The 18,180-nt window shown below is 41.1% G+C and overlaps 1 protein-coding gene across 13 annotated transcripts in view; it reads left to right on the forward strand.

The window, feature by feature from the left end:
- ROBO2 (roundabout guidance receptor 2) overlaps positions 1-18,180 on the forward strand; it is a 1,130,584-nt gene that overhangs the window by 1,048,584 nt on the left and 63,820 nt on the right. For 8 of the 13 annotated variants that reach the window (XM_089512187.1, XM_089512188.1, XM_089512194.1 and 5 more), the window contains one exon: positions 162-344. In XM_089512187.1, coding sequence (XP_089368313.1) covers positions 162-344 — 183 coding nt within the window. Of the gene's footprint in view, positions 1-161; positions 345-3,099; positions 3,127-18,180 lie in introns of all 13 variants that reach the window. The other 5 variants (XM_089512185.1, XM_089512193.1, XM_089512186.1 and 2 more) reach the window with 1 other exon arrangement.

Below are 18,180 nucleotides of genomic sequence, written 5' to 3' on the forward strand. Positions count from 1 at the left end.
ACCACATCTTCCATAAAATTTGACAAAGAGTAGTAAAAAATGCTATAGGGGCTGTTGTTGAGCATTTGAAAATTACTATTGCTTGCCGTAGTTAAAATCTTTAAAATTGTTATTGTACAGCATTTCTAATGCTGTTTGATTTTTTAAAAAAATCTACCCAGGAGGTCGTAATGAAGTTGTTATTACGGAAAACAACAACAGCATAACAGAGCAAATCACAGACGTTGTCAAGCAGCCTGCCTTTATAGCTGGAATTGGTGGTGCATGTTGGGTGATACTCATGGGTTTCAGCATCTGGCTGTACTGGCGCAGAAAGAAAAGGAAGGGGCTCAGCAACTATGCAGGTAAGAAAAGGAACAATGGTATTTCTAAACTGACATTCAGTAAAAACATGACTAGTTCAAGGTGTGGGATAAGTGAATGCTGTGTGCTTGCTCATTTTGGTACAAATGAACAGGGAGATGAAGAGTTTTGGCTCATTGCTTGTTATACATTTCATCATTGCTACAGGGCTTCTGTTTAACATTCACATAATGAGTACATCTGATATAAAACACCTAATAATTTTAGGTTCTGTTTTACATTGAGGTCCTTGTGTTGAGGTCTAAATATTCCCATATCAGGCATTACAGAGATCCTGAACCCAACTTTAAATGGGAAAGGGAACAAGAAAGTATGCTCCTAAACTGGGACTTTTCTAACTAAACGGACTGAACACTAAAGTTCTGGTTGAAGAAATAGATTTTAAGGTACTCAAGACTGACATTTTCCATTGGTTCCCACAGGCAGTCATGACTAAACGTAACTTACATGAAGGTACACATGTTTGAGGAGATTAGCACACTAGCTTTGATTCCTGCGCTAGGTGTGGGATGTAAACTCACAGGGAAGGATTTTATCACACAGCCCTGTCCCTGGGCAGTACTCATCCTGTACCCAACCCAGGCTTCTCCCAGACCTTTTAAATAATGGAATAAGTACTGCCTAGGGACAGAATTGTGCAATACAATCCATCCCTGTGAGTTTACATCCCGTGCTTGGTGCGGGAATGAAAGCTGGTGCGTTAATCTCCGTAGTACCTTGAAGTAAATGCAGTTGAGTCATCTGCACCAAGATCAATTTAAACCTTGAACAGACATGAAGGAATATACAAAATTTAGGTCTTGTGAATCAAAACTTCATGCAGTAGAGTTTATTCAAGAAAATAGTAGTAGTTCTTCTACTTAGAAACTCACTCACTTTATGTGATCACACCTTGATCCAAAGTCCTATTTGTGAAAAAAGAAAAAAAAAACTTCTCCATTTTTTTCCTTTTAAACGCGACAATTGTAACTTGTGTGAGACATCCCAAATGGCTGCATGATGCATTTTCCAGTTCTTGAAAGAAACCAGGATGCCTAGAGCACTATGAACACTGGAACTTCTGAAATCTCTGGTTTTCTCTGTGTTCCATTATTTTTGATCATGTAAAATTGTGTGTCCATGTTGTCTGTACAGACAGGCATAGGGTCATGTGAGCTGAACTCACATTGAGCAACAAGGTCTTAAAGGGAATTTTGCTCTTAAGGGATATGTCCAGAGGATTTGCTGATCAAGAAGAATGTTGAAGAGGGCTAATATGTACCTCAGAAATGTGTCTCATGTTTAGTGACTGTTTGAAGAACAGTCCTCTGCTTAAACAATAACCACTCTTTGCAGCTGGGTTTTATTTGACACAAAAGCAAAAAGGTCCTTTAAATAAGTCCTACTGCAGCCCTCAGTGTGTGGTCTAATAGGAATTAGAACGTATTAGAACCTTGCATCCCATAGGAATCAAGTAACAACACCATTGAACTGCCAGTTTCTACATGTGGTCCTCAGTTTTGGAACCTTATTATTTATAAAGAAGAACAGATCTCTGATTATCTAGGCAGTCTTGATCATTCAAGTAGAATTGCATGTGGCTATATGGTACACCAATCTGAGTTTAGATTCCTGTTTCTTAATAATTCTGTACCATGAACCTAAATAACCATGGCTGTAAAGCTACATTATTCATAGACTGTGCTACACATATTTTCTCCCTTTCCTATTGAGCATATACTGATTTGGTCTCTGAGCTGTGCAGCAAAACTGCTGTAGGAGAAAGGGCCTTTTTGTTGACCTCCATGAATTGAGGCCAGAGAGTAACAATAGCTTGACCTAACTGGCCAAGCTATACCACATGATAGAGAGCAACTACAAAGGTTATTTAAGCCTGTTGCCTCCTAGAGTGTCAGCTCTTCCCTTTATATGTCTTGTTTTCTCTTGTGTTTTTAAAATGAATCAGCAAACTTTGTTTAGAAATTAAGATATGGCAAGATCACTAACACTAAAAGCTGTGATCTGTCATCATATTATTTTAGGCATTCATAATTAAGATAGTCAGGGCTTAATAGTTTCAGTCCCTAATGTTAGACTTTCATAAACATCAGATGTGCTAAATACATAACATGCCTAGCCATTGGTGCTAATAAAATGCTTCATATCATAAACTGTTTGGCCTCAGTGTTGCGAAAAACAGCATGTTTTGGTGAATGGCCGTGAATCATTTAATAATGTGCAATTTACCATATATGTAAGTTTGTGTGACCTTCTGTTGAAATGTGTAGAAAATGTGGTTTCTAGCTGCCAATCGTATGTCATTGGGCAGCACCAAATACCATGGAAAATCTATATTAAAGAGGTCCTTGTAGTCAGATACTTATGTATATGGTATCTACATTCATCACATTTTAAGATGTTTGGCTGACATGACAGATGTTGCATTTGCTTGATAGTGATGAGTTCATAAGGAATTACATTTCAATGCTGATCATAGCATCTGTGAGAAAGAGTGCATGTCTGCCTTACTGGTTACTCTTAAAATGTAATTGTCAATGGCTGCCACTCACCTCTTTCAATTCTTTATTTGTCATGGACTGTTGGCTGGTTCTTCCTTAAAACTCTATTGCTATAATTTGCACACAATTAAACAACATGCATAAGTCATTTTTAAAGGATTTTCACCCCACCCCCTTTAACTGACACCTCTTAACAAGGTTTGTAATTCATAACGTATTTACTTTTCTTGTTTTGCAGTTCAGTCCTTCACCTTCACCCCTGCAGGTACTGTCCATTAGTCTGTCTCTTACCCCAACAACATGCAAATGCAGCATATATTGGTTGAATCTTATCCAATCATTCAGATTATACAAAGACCATAGACAAGAAGAAGCACTCTGCCTGTGTCTCAGTTTTCTAAATTGACAACGAAGGCTAAAATATACAGCAATTAATATATTTTTCCTTATAGTTCTACCCAATTCCCAGTCTTTCAACTTTCTAGTTTTTGATGGGTCTTGAAAGACAAGTTGTAAGATATTGGTTGAAGCATAACAATTATTTCACAGGAAGCCTTCTTCAAAATGGACTTATGTTATGCATAAGGATCTCCAATTAACTTTTTTTTTAACAAAAAACTGCACTGTGTATATTATGTTTGGTTTTAAATATATGCCAGACATGGTCAGACGTTAACCTATTCCCATACTTCTTCAACATCAACTGAGTTAGTAACTCAAACATATAACAACTCATTCTATTGCAGCAAATCCACAGAAATATTTAGAGTAAACCAAAAATATCTGTAAAGCCAGAAATCAGTTACTTTTTGTATATAGTTTCTATAGCAAATCTAACATACGGTAGACAATAGTAAATGGTAATTAAGTTATGTGAAGAATAAATGAACTGTGGCTGAAGTGGCAGATTGTAAACAACCAACCCACATATGTGTGGACAAGCAAAGTAATAGCTGTAGTTAACAGTCACAATTAAGGCAAATGATAACTCTTTTGTTTCCCTGCATTTCCCCTATTCCTTCTCCACTTTGAGTTCAGGCAAAATCCACAAATGGGGTATTTCCATTTTAATACCTATCCCCTGATTCAGTATGTGGGAGATTTCTTTTTCTTTTTTTACTTTTGATATTTCCAGTTCAGAAACACCATGCAGGAAAACTTACAGAACTTAAAAATGATCATTCAGTAGCAATCAACCAAGGAAACATGATGAGCAGTCAAAAGGAAAACTTTGTAACATTATCTTCTACATACAGCAAAAAACTGCTGGACTAAATCATCTTTGAGCATGTAGAGAAAATCAGAAAGGGAGGGGGCAATTTTATTAACAGGGAACTTCACATAATCTGTTTATGGAGAAAGGCGTTCTCTTCAGACCTTCATTCAGGATGATATAGATAGAGATGATCCACGAGGTATCCTGGGTTCCTAAGCCAGGCTTTAAATATAGTAGCCAACATTTTGAATTATGCCCAAGAGGTAACCCATGTTTATTAGTGCAGAAAATCAATAACAGAGGCGGGTTACAAACCACCATTAGGGACGTCCTGAGGACGTCCCAGTTTGAAAATGGGGCATCTCTTCTAGACGCCCCTTACCCTATCACGGACTCAGTCCATACAAAATGGTGGTGCCCTGTTCATACGGGCACCGCCATTTTGACGTAGCGGATGCTCTGCGTCCGCATATGGCGCACCAGAAGTGACGCTGCGAGTGTGCCCTTTGGCACTCACGGTGCCTCTTCTGGGGCCTGAGAAGGAGCGCGATTTCCGTGCTCCTTCTCTGCAGCGTCCGGGAGCCACGCCGTTTAAAGGCTGCGGTTCCCGGACGCTGCAAGCGGAGGCAGAACCAGACCGCTGCTTCTCAGCGGTCTGTAACATGCCATAATCCCATGGGAAAGTGCTCCCCTATAGCTTTACAGGGACTAACTGAAGCTTTGAAGGATTCTCCAAAAGTGGCGCCATATCAAATGCATTGTGGTAACTAAACCCAGATATAGGCCCGTTACAGACCGCCCAAAAGGGGTGGTCTTGGGCCGCTGCCGGTTGCAGCACGGAGGAGCAGAAGCAGCCAAACCATACGACTCCTCCGCGCTGCAAAAAAGGAGTGCAGAAATCGCACTCTTTCCGGCAACCCGGAAGAGCCGCCGCAAGTGCCAAAGCGTGCACTTGCGACGGCTCTTCCGGGTTTAGACGTCCGGACGCTGTGCGTCCGTTACGTCAAGATGGCCGCACCCGTCTGTATAGGGCGCCGCCATCTTGCCGTACGGAATACGCGCGAGGGGCAAGGTGCGTCCGGAAGCGCCGCCCCTCGCGCGTATTCCTGGCGCAACGACGGTGCCGCTTAGGCCCGTCTGTAAGGCGCCATAGTGTTCAGTTAGGTTACTGTGACCAGATTCTGATCTCCAAAGGAACAGATGCAGCTGAAGCACCATTCTCAGCTAGCCAAATTAATTCCAGGTCACATCATGCTGCCTGGTCATCCAGGTGTAAAGCCAGGTCCAGTACCAAACCATGAAACTATCTCTTCAAGGACAGTATTATCCTGTCCCAAACATGTTGACTTAGCATTCCATCTGCTTCCTGACCAGGAGAATCTCTGTTTGTGTCCAGAATAAATCACTGTTTTCCGTTCATACTCTGCTCATTAATGCCTCCAAGAATTGCATACAGAAGTACAATGGACCTTTGGTATCTACTGAGGTTTGTTTCAAGGACCCCCCTCCCCTCGCCAACTGGATATCAAAATCTGTGGATGTCCAAGTCCCATTAAATGCAGTGACATAGTAAAATGACATCCTTTGCTATCTGTAAAATAACAAAATTAAGGTTCACTTTTTTGGAATTTATATTCTTTTGAATATTTTCAAGCTGTGGATAGTTGAATTTGTGGATAAAGAATAAGTGTATACAGGAGACTGTAATTCAGAATGTCAGCAACTTCTTTATTACTGCTGACAAGGACAAGTAAGAATTGCTTATCATCTGCACATAGATAACAACACTACCTAAATCCCAGATTGCTCCTAATGGTTCCATATAGGTGTTATATAATTTATCATGGGAGGCAAATCAGTTATGGAGATATGGTGATGTCAATAAATACACACTCATACAGAAACCCACCGACACCACCCTGTGGATCCAATCTTCAAAGAAGCACCACAACCAACATAAAATAGTGCCTACAAATTGTTTATGTGTCAGGTGGTAGAAGAGGAGGCAGTGGCATCACTTAGTGCAGTAACTTATGGTGTCACCTCTCCACTTGCTATGATGTCCTCCCAAACCACACCACACAGAATACTTCATAATATTTTGTTTTACTAATGTTACTCATACAATGTAATTCTGATATATCATTGAATGTAATGGCAATAGTTGTGACATAAACAACTAGCAAAGTTAAAATTATACATTTACATTACATTATCTACACACAGCCTAAACGTGTTTATATGTGCATGGTTTCATGTGGTTGAGGTGAAAATTTGGTAAGATGTCATGTCTTTAAAGAAATTTAAAGAATAAAAGAATAAAAAGTTGTTAATTTAAAAAAAAAAAAAAAATGTGAGGCCACTGTTTTTCTCCTCCCACTGCGCTTTGCCCCACTCACACTGGCTCTTCAGCATTTTAAAGGGATTCAGACGAGTACCATAGCCCATTTCTTCCAAAAGGTAGATGTTTAGGAAGCAGTGTTATCACCCGACCTTAGGGTGTCTCCCGGTGTGGCCTGTACACACACACACACACACACACACCACTGATATCCCTGAAGGGAGGCAAACAAATAATCTAACTCAGTCCCTCTGTCCTTTTGTCCTTACTGGAAAATGTAAACAGCCAGTACTCATCTATAAAGCAGGTTCTTGCTTCTCAGGACAATTTCTCCAGCCTGGACCCATCACAGGTATGGCTTCCTTCAGCAACCATGCTCTGATTTGAGTTCTCAGTTTCGTTTTTGTCCCAGTTCCACAATCTGATTTCTTCCCCACTATGAACTCTGTTTTCCAATTGCAGGACTTTCATTACACCTCCCATTTTTTTACCCCACAACAATAGCAGGAGATTTAGGGGCTGTACACACTCAATTTACCATCCCTTTGGACCTCTGCTTTCCACAACTATCCTTCTTTCATTTCATCCTTTCTTGATGTTATTTTGATGCTACATCATTTCTAGATGCTATTTGGACCCAGAAATGTAGATAAAGTTAGGAGGAAAGAATTGGACAGTTGCAGTCCCTGGAGTTCTCTGGCGACACAGGTGTCCATTTCCTGGCCACTGAGGGGTACCAGTGCTTAAATTGGGGACCTTGGCAATTAACATCCATCTTGGAGCCAGTCAGGAAGGGAATACAGTCTTGGTTAGGTTTGTATTGCTTTAGAATTGCCATATACCTAGGGTGAATTTTTCACCTTTGTGAAAGTTCACTTTCTCTTTTAAGTGCTGGACTCCTTGGCTGGACTGTTAGCTCTGATGTGAATACCTTTTGACTTAAGTGCTACATTCAGAAACACAATGTCAAAATCTCCTAGTATAAATAGTTGCTAAAACCACAAACTGAACATTTTTTCATCCAACCCAAATGATTTAATGCTTTACTTGTTCACAGTGCCGTAACACTCCATTCAGTTCCTGTCATTGGATATCTGTTTGCCTAGGTTAATAATGAGAATTCTGTTTGCAATGGCAGGACTCCCATGATATAGATTAGTTCTGCCAATACTTGTTGTGCCGGGTTATGATTACTTCAGCACTTGCATGATTGATACAAACTGCCAAGCAAAATATGTTTTTGGAAAACTATCAGCAGCCTACTTGCAAACGTTAAGCTTGTTCACAAATGAGCATACTTATGGGGGTGGAAATATACTCCTTTCTTCACATTTAGACAAATGTAAATGAGAGCTTGTAAGAAAGTTCATACCATCTATATTACCACATTTCATCTCACCTCTGCTGCACGAATTGCTCAAGATAATACATTTTATTATTCAAAATTCAAACCATTTTCTAGAAAGTGCCCCAGATTTTATTTCCTTGTTTGTCATGCAAAAAAAGTGCTTCTTCTATCTCTGCCATGGTCAATCTCCTGATTTGCTGTGAGTAAATGTAACCCCTCCTCAAGCCACCCCCTACTATTAGCTTGCCTCTTCTCTGCCATTCCTTCTAAGTTCCTTGCAGTTCTCCTCCTCTGCCACCATTACTGCTTTGTCAGGCTTTATTCAACTAATTTAAAGCATCCCTTTACCTTTCATGTTCAGGCTGCTCTTCTCCTGGCCTCTCTGGGAGCCCCACCTCTCTTGCCTCTCTGCCAGCTGCTTCCTTCAGCACCTGGCTTTGAGAACTCTCTTTCAGTTGCCTCTTTTCCAAAGCTCAGCTGGAGACCACAGTCGCCTGCTAAGAGAAGCAGCTGGCAGGATGTGGAGCTGCCTAACAGGACAATGTTCACTTGGGTCCTTGTGGTTCCCCACAAGTAGGTATAAAAATGACAAGACTGTCATTGCCAGGGACTCTTGGCATGTTTGCAGTGGAGGAGAGTAGCCTGGGAAAATATTAGGAAGCAAAATATGGCATGGTGTAAACTGAAGGAGCAGCAAATGTTCCTCTTCTATGAAATTAGGAAACGCACCAGTGTGTCAGCTCTGTTCAGTGACATAAGAGAGATCTGAATTTGATGTTGTTCATAAGTGCACAGATAAGTGTAGAATTCACTGAGGCAGTCTGAATAATAGCAAGTGAAGTTTTGCAGTACAGGAATGTTCTGTTTCCAAAATAATAAAGTTCAAAAGTTTATGTTGGCTTATAATAGGCTTTCAACAGTCAATAATACAATGAGGGTGAAATTCTAAGGGCTTTTTCACACAGAGTCGGCAAACATAATTAAATCATGATTAAATCATGTTACTAGCACGATTGGGGGGAAGATTATCACACCCCTGTGTGCTTCTCCCATTCGTGTCCCATGTGTTAACAGTAATGGAGGCATCATTGGGTAATAACGGAAACTCCCATTATTACCCAATGACACATCCATTACTGTTTACGCATGGGACATGAATGGGAGAAGCATGCGGGGGTGTTGTATTCTTCCCCCTGATTGTGCTATTAGCATGATTTAATCACGATTTAAGAATGCTTGCCTCCCATGTGAAAAAGTCCTCAGATGGGACTCTTGATCGCATCCTGAATATGATGACCTAAACATAAATAACACCATCTTTAGCTTCTTCTTGACAGTCTTATGTTCTGGTTCATACATTCCACTAAGGCTAGTACTGGAAGACAGTACCTGATAAATGCTATATAGTATGAGGAGGCCTTTGGCATATGCATTTAGTTATGCAGAGGTTGATTTTGCAATTCACCCCCTCTCCTCCCCCACCTTTTTTAAAAGGCCAGTATCACAGAGGCCAGGATGTTGCATGATACACATGCAGAAAGCCTTTTAACACCAAAGGAAAGAGCACCAAATCTTTTTGGCAATCTAACAATAGATAGGCTTGGGGCCACATGCAAGGAAATCCACACAAACATCACCACACATTCACACCAACACATACCATTTCACACAGTCTTCCTGCACACTATCTTCATTCAGTATTAGCAGCTGGGAAGCAGCTACTGTGCAAACCAAGGAACAGCCTAATTTATAACATGTCTTTCTATTTGTAGACCTCACACACTGTCTTAATTTATAGAGTATTCAAAATACATAATGATGCAATGGGTGGGGGGAAGCTTTGCACACTTAGAGATGATATCCATAGCAAATAGGAACAGTAAGGAAGCACAAGTCTTCATAATCAGAGATAGCGATAGAAATACAGACGCAATAATGTCCAGATCTAAATGCATTACTGAAAGAGAAAGACAAGAAAAATTCAAGAAGTAGGAGCCAGGGAGAAGAGATAATAAGTCACTGCAATGGGATATTAGGAATATCTGTTCATTGTGCAAGATCATGGGTTTTTTTTTTTTTCCTTTTTGGAGCAACTATAACTTCCAGAATTCCCTGTAACCTTGTTCTGTGGTTAGAGAAGTTGTAGTCCAACAATATTTTCTTCATTGTGTATAAACCATGTAAGTCTAATCAAATCTTTTAACAGCTAAATTACTGCAGCATTGGAATGTTGGTTTGCACATCCTGATATATATTAATCTAAGGCTAGAGCATCCACATCATCTCAGTTCTACTGGTAATCCCGAGTAGAGCAGACCTATAATTTACACAAGTGATGACGCACTGTTGAACAATGGATTCAGTGGGTATACAGTGGAGCCTCCGCATACGCTGCCTTTTTATAGGTGGCTTTGAGCATAGGCGCTCAAAGACGCCGGCGCGCGCGGGGCGGAAGGGGCGGCACGTCCCATTCAATTGAATGGGCACGTGGACCCGTTGTGCCTTGCGCGCCGCCGTGCCGCCGCACACGAGCCCCATTGGAAACAATGGGGCTTGAGCATAGGCAGATTTTTTTATACGCGGAGGGATCCGGAACGGATCCCTCGCGTATAATAAGGTTCCACTGTACTCTATTTTTGACTGACAGTAGGCTTTAGGCATGTGCCAGATACAATGCATTTCAATCTGTCATCTCTTTCATAAATTATCAAACAGTGAGAAACCAACAGAGGTTGATAAATGTGTGACCCAACTAATTAACAACAGCTACATATTTCTGTGGCATCATACTAGAGGAATGGAAAGAAATATTGTGTGCTTTGTGGTATGGCCGAATACTTCCCAGACATTAAGATGATTTTCTGAGTTCCTTTTCTTGGTGCTTTTAAAAAATGAAAGTGTGAAGCGAAAAATGAAGGAAAGCACTGAATTTCCTGATGTTTTCATCTTGTTTTTACTTTGATTTTAAATGTGTGTTTTTAAATCATATCTCTCTTTTTATAGTTTTAAATATTTAATGTAATCCCCCAAGGGAATCTAGGTCATTATATATATTGTGTGTGTGTGTGTACCTTTAAGTCACTGATGACAACCCCATTAACTTCATAGGGTTTTCTTAGGCAAGAAATACTCAAAGGTTGTTTTGCCAGATTCTTCCTCTGAAACACAGCCTACAGCACCTGGTCTTAATTGGTCCAAGTACTAACCAGGGCTGATCTGGTTAACTTCCAAGATCAGATGGGACCTGGTGCCTCCAGGGTACTTAATTAATCTGATGAAAATAAAACAATTCTTTAGGTTTGAGGAAACCTGGCAAAATATGGCCTTGGTGGATCCTAATAGGAACAAATGATTCAGGTCTTCTCCAGCATTGTAAAATGAAGTAGAAGGCTAAAATCTTGGCCACTACTCTTTCTCCTCAACTATAAATGTAATTCTATTAGTAAGGAAACCTTTTTTTTAAACAACAACAAAAGACTCCCATCCTCTGAGGCAAATTTTGGGGCCAAAATTATGAATTTTGATATGACTCATGGATAAGGCAGGGATTGAATTTAGGGGCATGTAACAAAGGATGTAAAGGATGAAGTTTACTGTCTTCATACAGAAATGTATTATTCAGATCCTTCTAAGCCCAATTATGCTTGGCACTCCTTTGAGGTGAAGCACCAAAGAGGTGCCACCACTGCCATTTCCCACCCAAGCATTCAAAAAGACCAGAAGCCGCATCATGGTGGAAAGAGAAGAGGGGTTGGTGCTTCTTTTGGTTGCTCCCTGAATGAACTAAACTCTTACTTTTTGCCACTCTACTCAGGGAAGGAAAAGAGTACAATGTAAAATACAGTACTTACATTGACCCGTGGATAAGTCAATCCAGCTTTTGGGGGTAAAATTTTTGACAAAAATTTCTAGACATATACATGAGTATATACAGTAACTAATATATAATTCATAGACATCTATCTACTGAAACAGCAAGAATATATCATTTATGTATCCTAGTCTCTTAAGTACAGTTATATTTGTGGAAATGCAGAGGCGATTTCAGTAGTATGTTTACTATCAATCTGACTGGGGCAGGGGGGTATACATTTTTGCTTACAAGTAGTAAATGTTAGCACCCTTAGATTTGTAAAGTTTTTTTTCAAACTACATAAGCATAAACAAATTAATAATAATAATAATAATAATAATAATAATAATAATGTTTATTTATATACCGCTTTTCCAAAGTAGATCAAAGCGGTGTACAACAGGAAGTACAATACAAAGTAAAACAAACAAACAAACAAACATAACAGGCCTCTCTCTCCCCAAGATGGTGGTTGTAAGGAGGGCTTTTCTTCTTCAGGCAGGCAGTTGGAGCTAGCCTGCCTCTCTCCCCTCAAGATGGTGGCTGAAGGGAGGGCTTTTCTTCTTCAGGCAGGCAGTTGGAGCTAGCCTGCCTCTCTCCCCTCAAGATGGTGGCTGAAGGGAGGGCTTTACTTCTTCAGGCAGGCAGTTGGAGCTAGCCTGCCTCTCTCCCCTCAAGATGGTGGCTGAAGGGAGGGCTTTTCTTCTTCAGGCAGGCAGTTGGAGCTAGCCTGCCTCTCTCCCCTCAAGATGGTGGCTGAAGGGAGGGCTTTTCTTCTTCAGGCAGGCAGTTGGAGCTAGCCTGCCTCTCTCCCCTCAAGATGGTGGCTGAAGGGAGGGCTTTTCTTCTTCAGGCAGGCAGTTGGAGCTAGCCTGCCTCTCTCCCCCCAAGATGGTGGCTGAAGGGAGGGCTTTTCTTCTTCAGGCAGGCAGTTGGAGCTAGCCTGCCTCTCTCCCCTCAAGATGGTGGCTGAAGGGAGGGCTTTTCTTCTTCAGGCAGGCAGTTGGAGCTAGCCTGCCTCTCTCTCCCCAAGATGGTGGTTGTAAGGAGGGCTTTTCTTCTTCAGGCAGGCAGTTGGAGCTAGCCTGCCTCTCTCCCCCCAAGATGGTGGCTGAAGGGAATGCTTTACTTCTTCAGGCAGGCAGTTGGAGCTAGCCTGCCTCTCTCCCCTCAAGATGGTGGCTGAAGGGAGGGCTTTTCTTCTTCAGGCAGGCAGTTGGAGCTAGCCTGCCTCTCTCTCCCCAAGATGGTGGCTGAAGGGAGGGCTTTTCTTCTTCAGGCAGGCAGTTGGAGCTTGCCAGCCTCTCTCCCCCCAAGATGGTGGCTGAAGGGAGGGCTTTTCTTCTTCAGGCAGGCAGTTGGAGCTTGCCTGCCTCTCTCCCCTCAAGATGGTGGCTGAAGGGAGGGCTTTTCTTCTTTCAGGCAGGCAGTTGGAGCTAGCCTGCCTCTCTCCCCCCAAGATGGTGGCTGAAGGGAGGGCTTTTCTTCTTCAGGCAGGCAGTTGGAGCTAGCCTGCCTCTCTCCCCCCAAGATGGTGGCTGAAGGGAATGCTTTACTTCTTCAGGCAGGCAGTTGGAGCTAGCCTGCCTCTCTCCCCTCAAGATGGTGGCTGAAGGGAGGGCTTTTCTTCTTCAGGCAGGCAGTTGGAGCTAGCCTGCCTCTCTCCCCCCAAGATGGTGGCTGAAGGGAATGCTTTACTTCTTCAGGCAGGCAGTTGGAGCTAGCCTGCCTCTCTCCCCTCAAGATGGTGGCTGAAGGGAGGGCTTTTCTTCTTCAGGCAGGCAGTTGGAGCTAGCCTGCCTCTCTCCCCCCAAGATGGTGGCTGAAGGGAGGGCTTTTCTTCTTCAGGCAGGCAGTTGGAGCTAGCCTGCCTCTCTCCCCCGAAGATGGTGGCTGAAGGGAATGCTTTACTTCTTCAGGCAGGCAGTTGGAGCTAGCCTGCCTCTCTCCCCCCAAGATGGTGGCTGAAGGGAGGGCTTTTCTTCTTCCAGGCAGGCAGTTGGAGCTAGCCTGCCTCTCTCCCCCCAAGATGGTGGCTGAAGGGAGGGCTTTACTTCTTCAGGCAGGCAGTTGGAGCTAGCCTGCCTCTCTCCCCCCAAGATGGTGGCTGAAGGGAGGGCTTTTCTTCTTCAGGCAGGCAGTTGGAGCTAGCCTGCCTCTCTCCCCCCAAGATGGTGGCTGAAGGGAGGGCTTTTCTTCTTCAGGCAGGCAGTTTGAGCTAGCCTGCCTCTCTCCCCCCAAGATGGTGGCTGAAGGGAGGGCTTTTCTTCTTCAGGCAGGCAGTTGGAGCTAGCCTGCCTCTCTCCCCCCAAGATGGTGGCTGAAGGGAGGGCTTTACTTCTTCAGGCAGGCAGTTGGAGCTTGCCTGCCTCTCTTCCCTCAAGATGGTGGCTGAAGGGAGGGCTTTTCTTCTTCAGGCAGGCAGTTGGAGCTAGCCTGCTTCTCTCCCCCCAAGATGGTGGCTGAAGGGAGGGCTTTTCTTCTTTTCATTTTCATTAAAAATGGTTAGCTAAACCTTTACCACAGAAGTTCTAGAGTAGTAAATGATTATAAATTATTTGACAGAAATCATCCAAATGCAGACAGAAGATTTGATAGAATTCTTATACGCTGATTATCTGTTTTGAGTTAATACTTATTAAAAGAGGATTAATCTATTTCATATTTGAGGAACAGCTTATCAGAAAAAGGCAAGAGACTTGACTGGCAACATTAAAGTTTTCATTTGTAGTAGGAAAATGTGGCGTACTAGAGATAGGCACACAGACGGCTTTCTTGCCTGAAAATGTCAGCTGAGTGTTTATTCCTATTTTTTTTCTATTCTAGCAAGCACGAAGGTTATGTTTAAACTTGTGATATAGGATGTGTAAATAGTTTAACTACTACGATAATATATTTGAATATTATTTGTATAAGATTTTCCTTCAGTGTGAGTGTGTGAAAATTATGCACCCTGTTTGTTTAGCCTTTGCCTTGCAGTTTAACAGGGGTTACAGTATTTTTTTTAAAAAAAATGTATCCTACACATTCAGTAAATCCCTATGTATTATCATATTTTAAAAAGTAGTTTCTATCTTTACCTTATGATTGCACTTTGGCATCACTTTATGAACATGTGTAAGATGTATAAGTACTGAAATGAGGGTTTTTTTCACATGTTTTTTGTCGAAATAGATAAAGACACACAGATGGAATATTGATAGGAAAGACACCTTCCTCCTCTTGATTTTCAAGATGTCACAGCATTTTGAAGATGTTTAAATTAAATTCAGCAATTCAGATTCTGAACTAAATCAGCTTCACTGATTATTTTCTTTTGCAGGCATGTCTGTACACACTGTAGTCTACTATATTCAAATATGTTTCTTTCAGTATTTCTAGGCTTGTTTCTTTCAGTTCCAGAAACCAAGGAACATGTGAGAAATACGATACCAACATAAACAAAAAATAAATAATGTAGTCCATATTGAGCAGCATGATTACTGTAGATATTAGATTGCCATTTATGACTTTTCCACAGAATAGTGATCATTTGTGACACTCTGGTGCCGCAACAAACTATAGTTCCCAGAATGCCATACTATTGAGCTATGTCAGTTATAAAGGTGTGTCAAACCGGATTATTTCTGCAGTTCAGATGCTCAACAAATCTTGCTGACTTGCCTAATCATTTTCATGGGGTTAGATCCAGTTCAGATGTTTACAATAGGACAGGTGGAAAGAAACTTCCCTTATGGAAACCTTCCTTCCAATTCACAAAAAACAGCACATAGCAATTCAGAGCGGCTGAATGGTGTAGCCTGAGGAAGGTGCTGAGGAGCAACTATGCCCTGCACCCCACCCTACCCCACATACAAAAATGTGGAGGTACCTTCCAGGAGCAGAAAAATATGAAATCCTGAAGCTTTGAAAAATCCAATATAATTTTAAATATTTAGATAAGAAATAATTGCAAGAATTTTGCAATTAATTCCTTCAGGAACCCTTGTGGGTTGGGAGAAAGAAAGAAAGAAAGAAAGAAAGAATTTTAACCAACTCTGTCCCTTCATTTAATAGTCAGGTATGGATTAAAGTATTTTGCTTTTTTGGGGATTAATCATTGCTATTACAAAACAAAAAAGCACATCTCAAGATCCAAAAAAATAAGTCAGAAGCAATATTTTTGAACTTTTCTAATAATCATGAACAATTCAGTTGTATCTCAGTTGAATTTCAGGTCTGCTTTCGAAATATTTTGTAAGAGTCCTGTTTGTAAGTAAATGGGAACATATTTCCTCCTATATTTATTATTATTATTATTATTATTATTATTATTATTATTATTATATCTGGTTGCTTTTCCAGATGATTTTAGGATTAAGTTCCAAAAGAGCATTCATTCTGAGCATTTATTTACAAAGGTAATGGTAATACAACATCAGAATATTTCTTCTCTCACTGACATGATAAAAATAACTGTCTAGTCTACTGCCCAAGAAGTTCTGTCAATTATTTCAAGAATAGGAAAAGATAAAGTGGTAAACCAATTGATATGTGGAATGTGAATGACAGATAATGAATTCAAGATAGTTGATTAATTGCCCCTTTTCATGTCTCCACCCAGTTTTGAGGGATACCTTCATAAATAACCACAGCCTATCCCATTCAGCAGGTCCCCTGCTTGTCACTGTAGCCTGAAGATCTAGTCAAAACAGTTTAATTGGTGTAGCCAACCACATACTTTCTTGACACTTGTTCATCTTGGATTATTAGGCCTTTTGATGTTATTATGTACCTTCAAGTCATTTCTTACTTAAGATGACCCTAAACTAGGGTTTTCCTGGCAGAATTTTTTTTCAGAGGGGGTTTGCCCTTGCTTTCTTCTGAAGGTGAAAGAGTGTGACTTTCCCTAGATCACCCAGTGGGTTTCTATGTCTGTGTGCATATTTGATCCCTGGTCTCACAGTACTTTAGTCCAACACTGAAACCATTACACCACCCTTGCTCTTGTGGGTACAGCTAGTGGGTAGTTCACAACCCTCTTTGAGGAAGTGATGCCACTTCCTTTTAAAGAGCCCATTATGCAATCATTCCTGAGAAGAACTTCTCTAGACCTAGAGCTCTATAATAATTATTGTCCAGTTACAAATTTTGGACAACGGACATGAAAGGATGGATCTACCTTTTGGATGAAGCTCTGAAATGATATACCTTATATAGACTCATTTCAGTCTAGGCATAAGCCTGGTCTGGGAATGGAACTGACTGGTCATACTGATGGATGATCTTCTTGAGGAGAGGTATGTTGAGAGTGTGCCCTGTTATTTTTCCTTGACCTCTCCATGGCTTTTGATACCATCACCCATGGTATTGTCCTGGACTAGATGTATGAGATTACTGAATTGCATTGATTCTGCAGGATCATTTTCATGGATTGACACTGTCTTTCTGCCTATGTTTACCCCAATGGTTTTTACTGTTTGGGGAAAACTTTGGGGGAATTTGGGGTGGTGTCTCACCAGTGTGCAGATGACATTCAGCTTTATTTAGCAGTCTGGTTTTGTTGTGCACAATGTGATCTGTTACCTGGGTATACTGGTGAATTAAATGAAGTGTAATCAGTTGTCTCCAATTTCCTGAAAGACCAATCTCACCCATACAGATCATATCTGTAGTTTTGTGAGACATTTAGCCTTCTCTGTCAGATAGTTCTGGTGCCACAATAAACTATAGTTCCCAGAATTCCCTAGCTCTGAACCGTCAGTTAAAGTGGTCTCTAACTGTATTATTGCTGCAGTGTGTTTTGGACCATTCTGAAATTAGACAGGGTTTCACTGTTGGATGTTCCTGCCACCAGCAGAAGATGAATCTATTTGCCAGGGTATTTTTCTGATCATTCAGTAATAGTTAACTTTATCAAATCCTCCTGTTTTTAATGAATGGTTTTTGGTGAATTTCATGGTTTTTATTGTTGTATTATTTTATTCTCAGGTGCGTTACAGACCGCCTAAAAGTGGCAGTTTGCCGGTTGCTCCGTGAGGGAGCCGCAGCAGCCAAACTGCACGGCTCCCTCGCGGCGCAAAAAGAAGCCCCAAAATGGCACTTCTTTTTGTGCCCCAGAAGTGACGTCGCGAGAGCACGACTAGCATGTGTAACGCACCTCAGAGTACCAATTTACTGTATCTGTTTTTACTATAATCACTTTGGGATTTTTAGAAATGAAAAGCAGTATGGTTTACAAACATTCACAGGCTTGAAGGGCTGTTGTGGAGAGAAGGAGACAGAAAGTAAATTTCAGCCAGTCCAGTTGCGAGTTCTTTAATCTGTATTTACAGATTTACTTTGAAGTGATTTCAGGTTTTTTTACATATATAGAATATATTGTAATAGGAAAATGGAAGAAGATGAGTTTAGAAAAGTGGAAGGATCAAACGTAGTTTCTAGTTACATATTTCTAAGCCTGCCATCTGCCATCAAATAAACATATTAGCATCCTTTTTGGCATAATATTGTAAAATATCGGTTCACTTTAAAAATAGATTCAGTTCTTTGGTAATATATTAAAAAGTAACATAACAGTGA

The sequence above is a fragment of the Sceloporus occidentalis genome, unplaced genomic scaffold (genome assembly GCF_023333645.1).
Source record: "Sceloporus occidentalis isolate IW3139 unplaced genomic scaffold, rSceOcc1.0.p SCAF_2, whole genome shotgun sequence".
NCBI classification, from domain to species: Eukaryota; Metazoa; Chordata; class Lepidosauria; order Squamata; family Phrynosomatidae; genus Sceloporus; species Sceloporus occidentalis.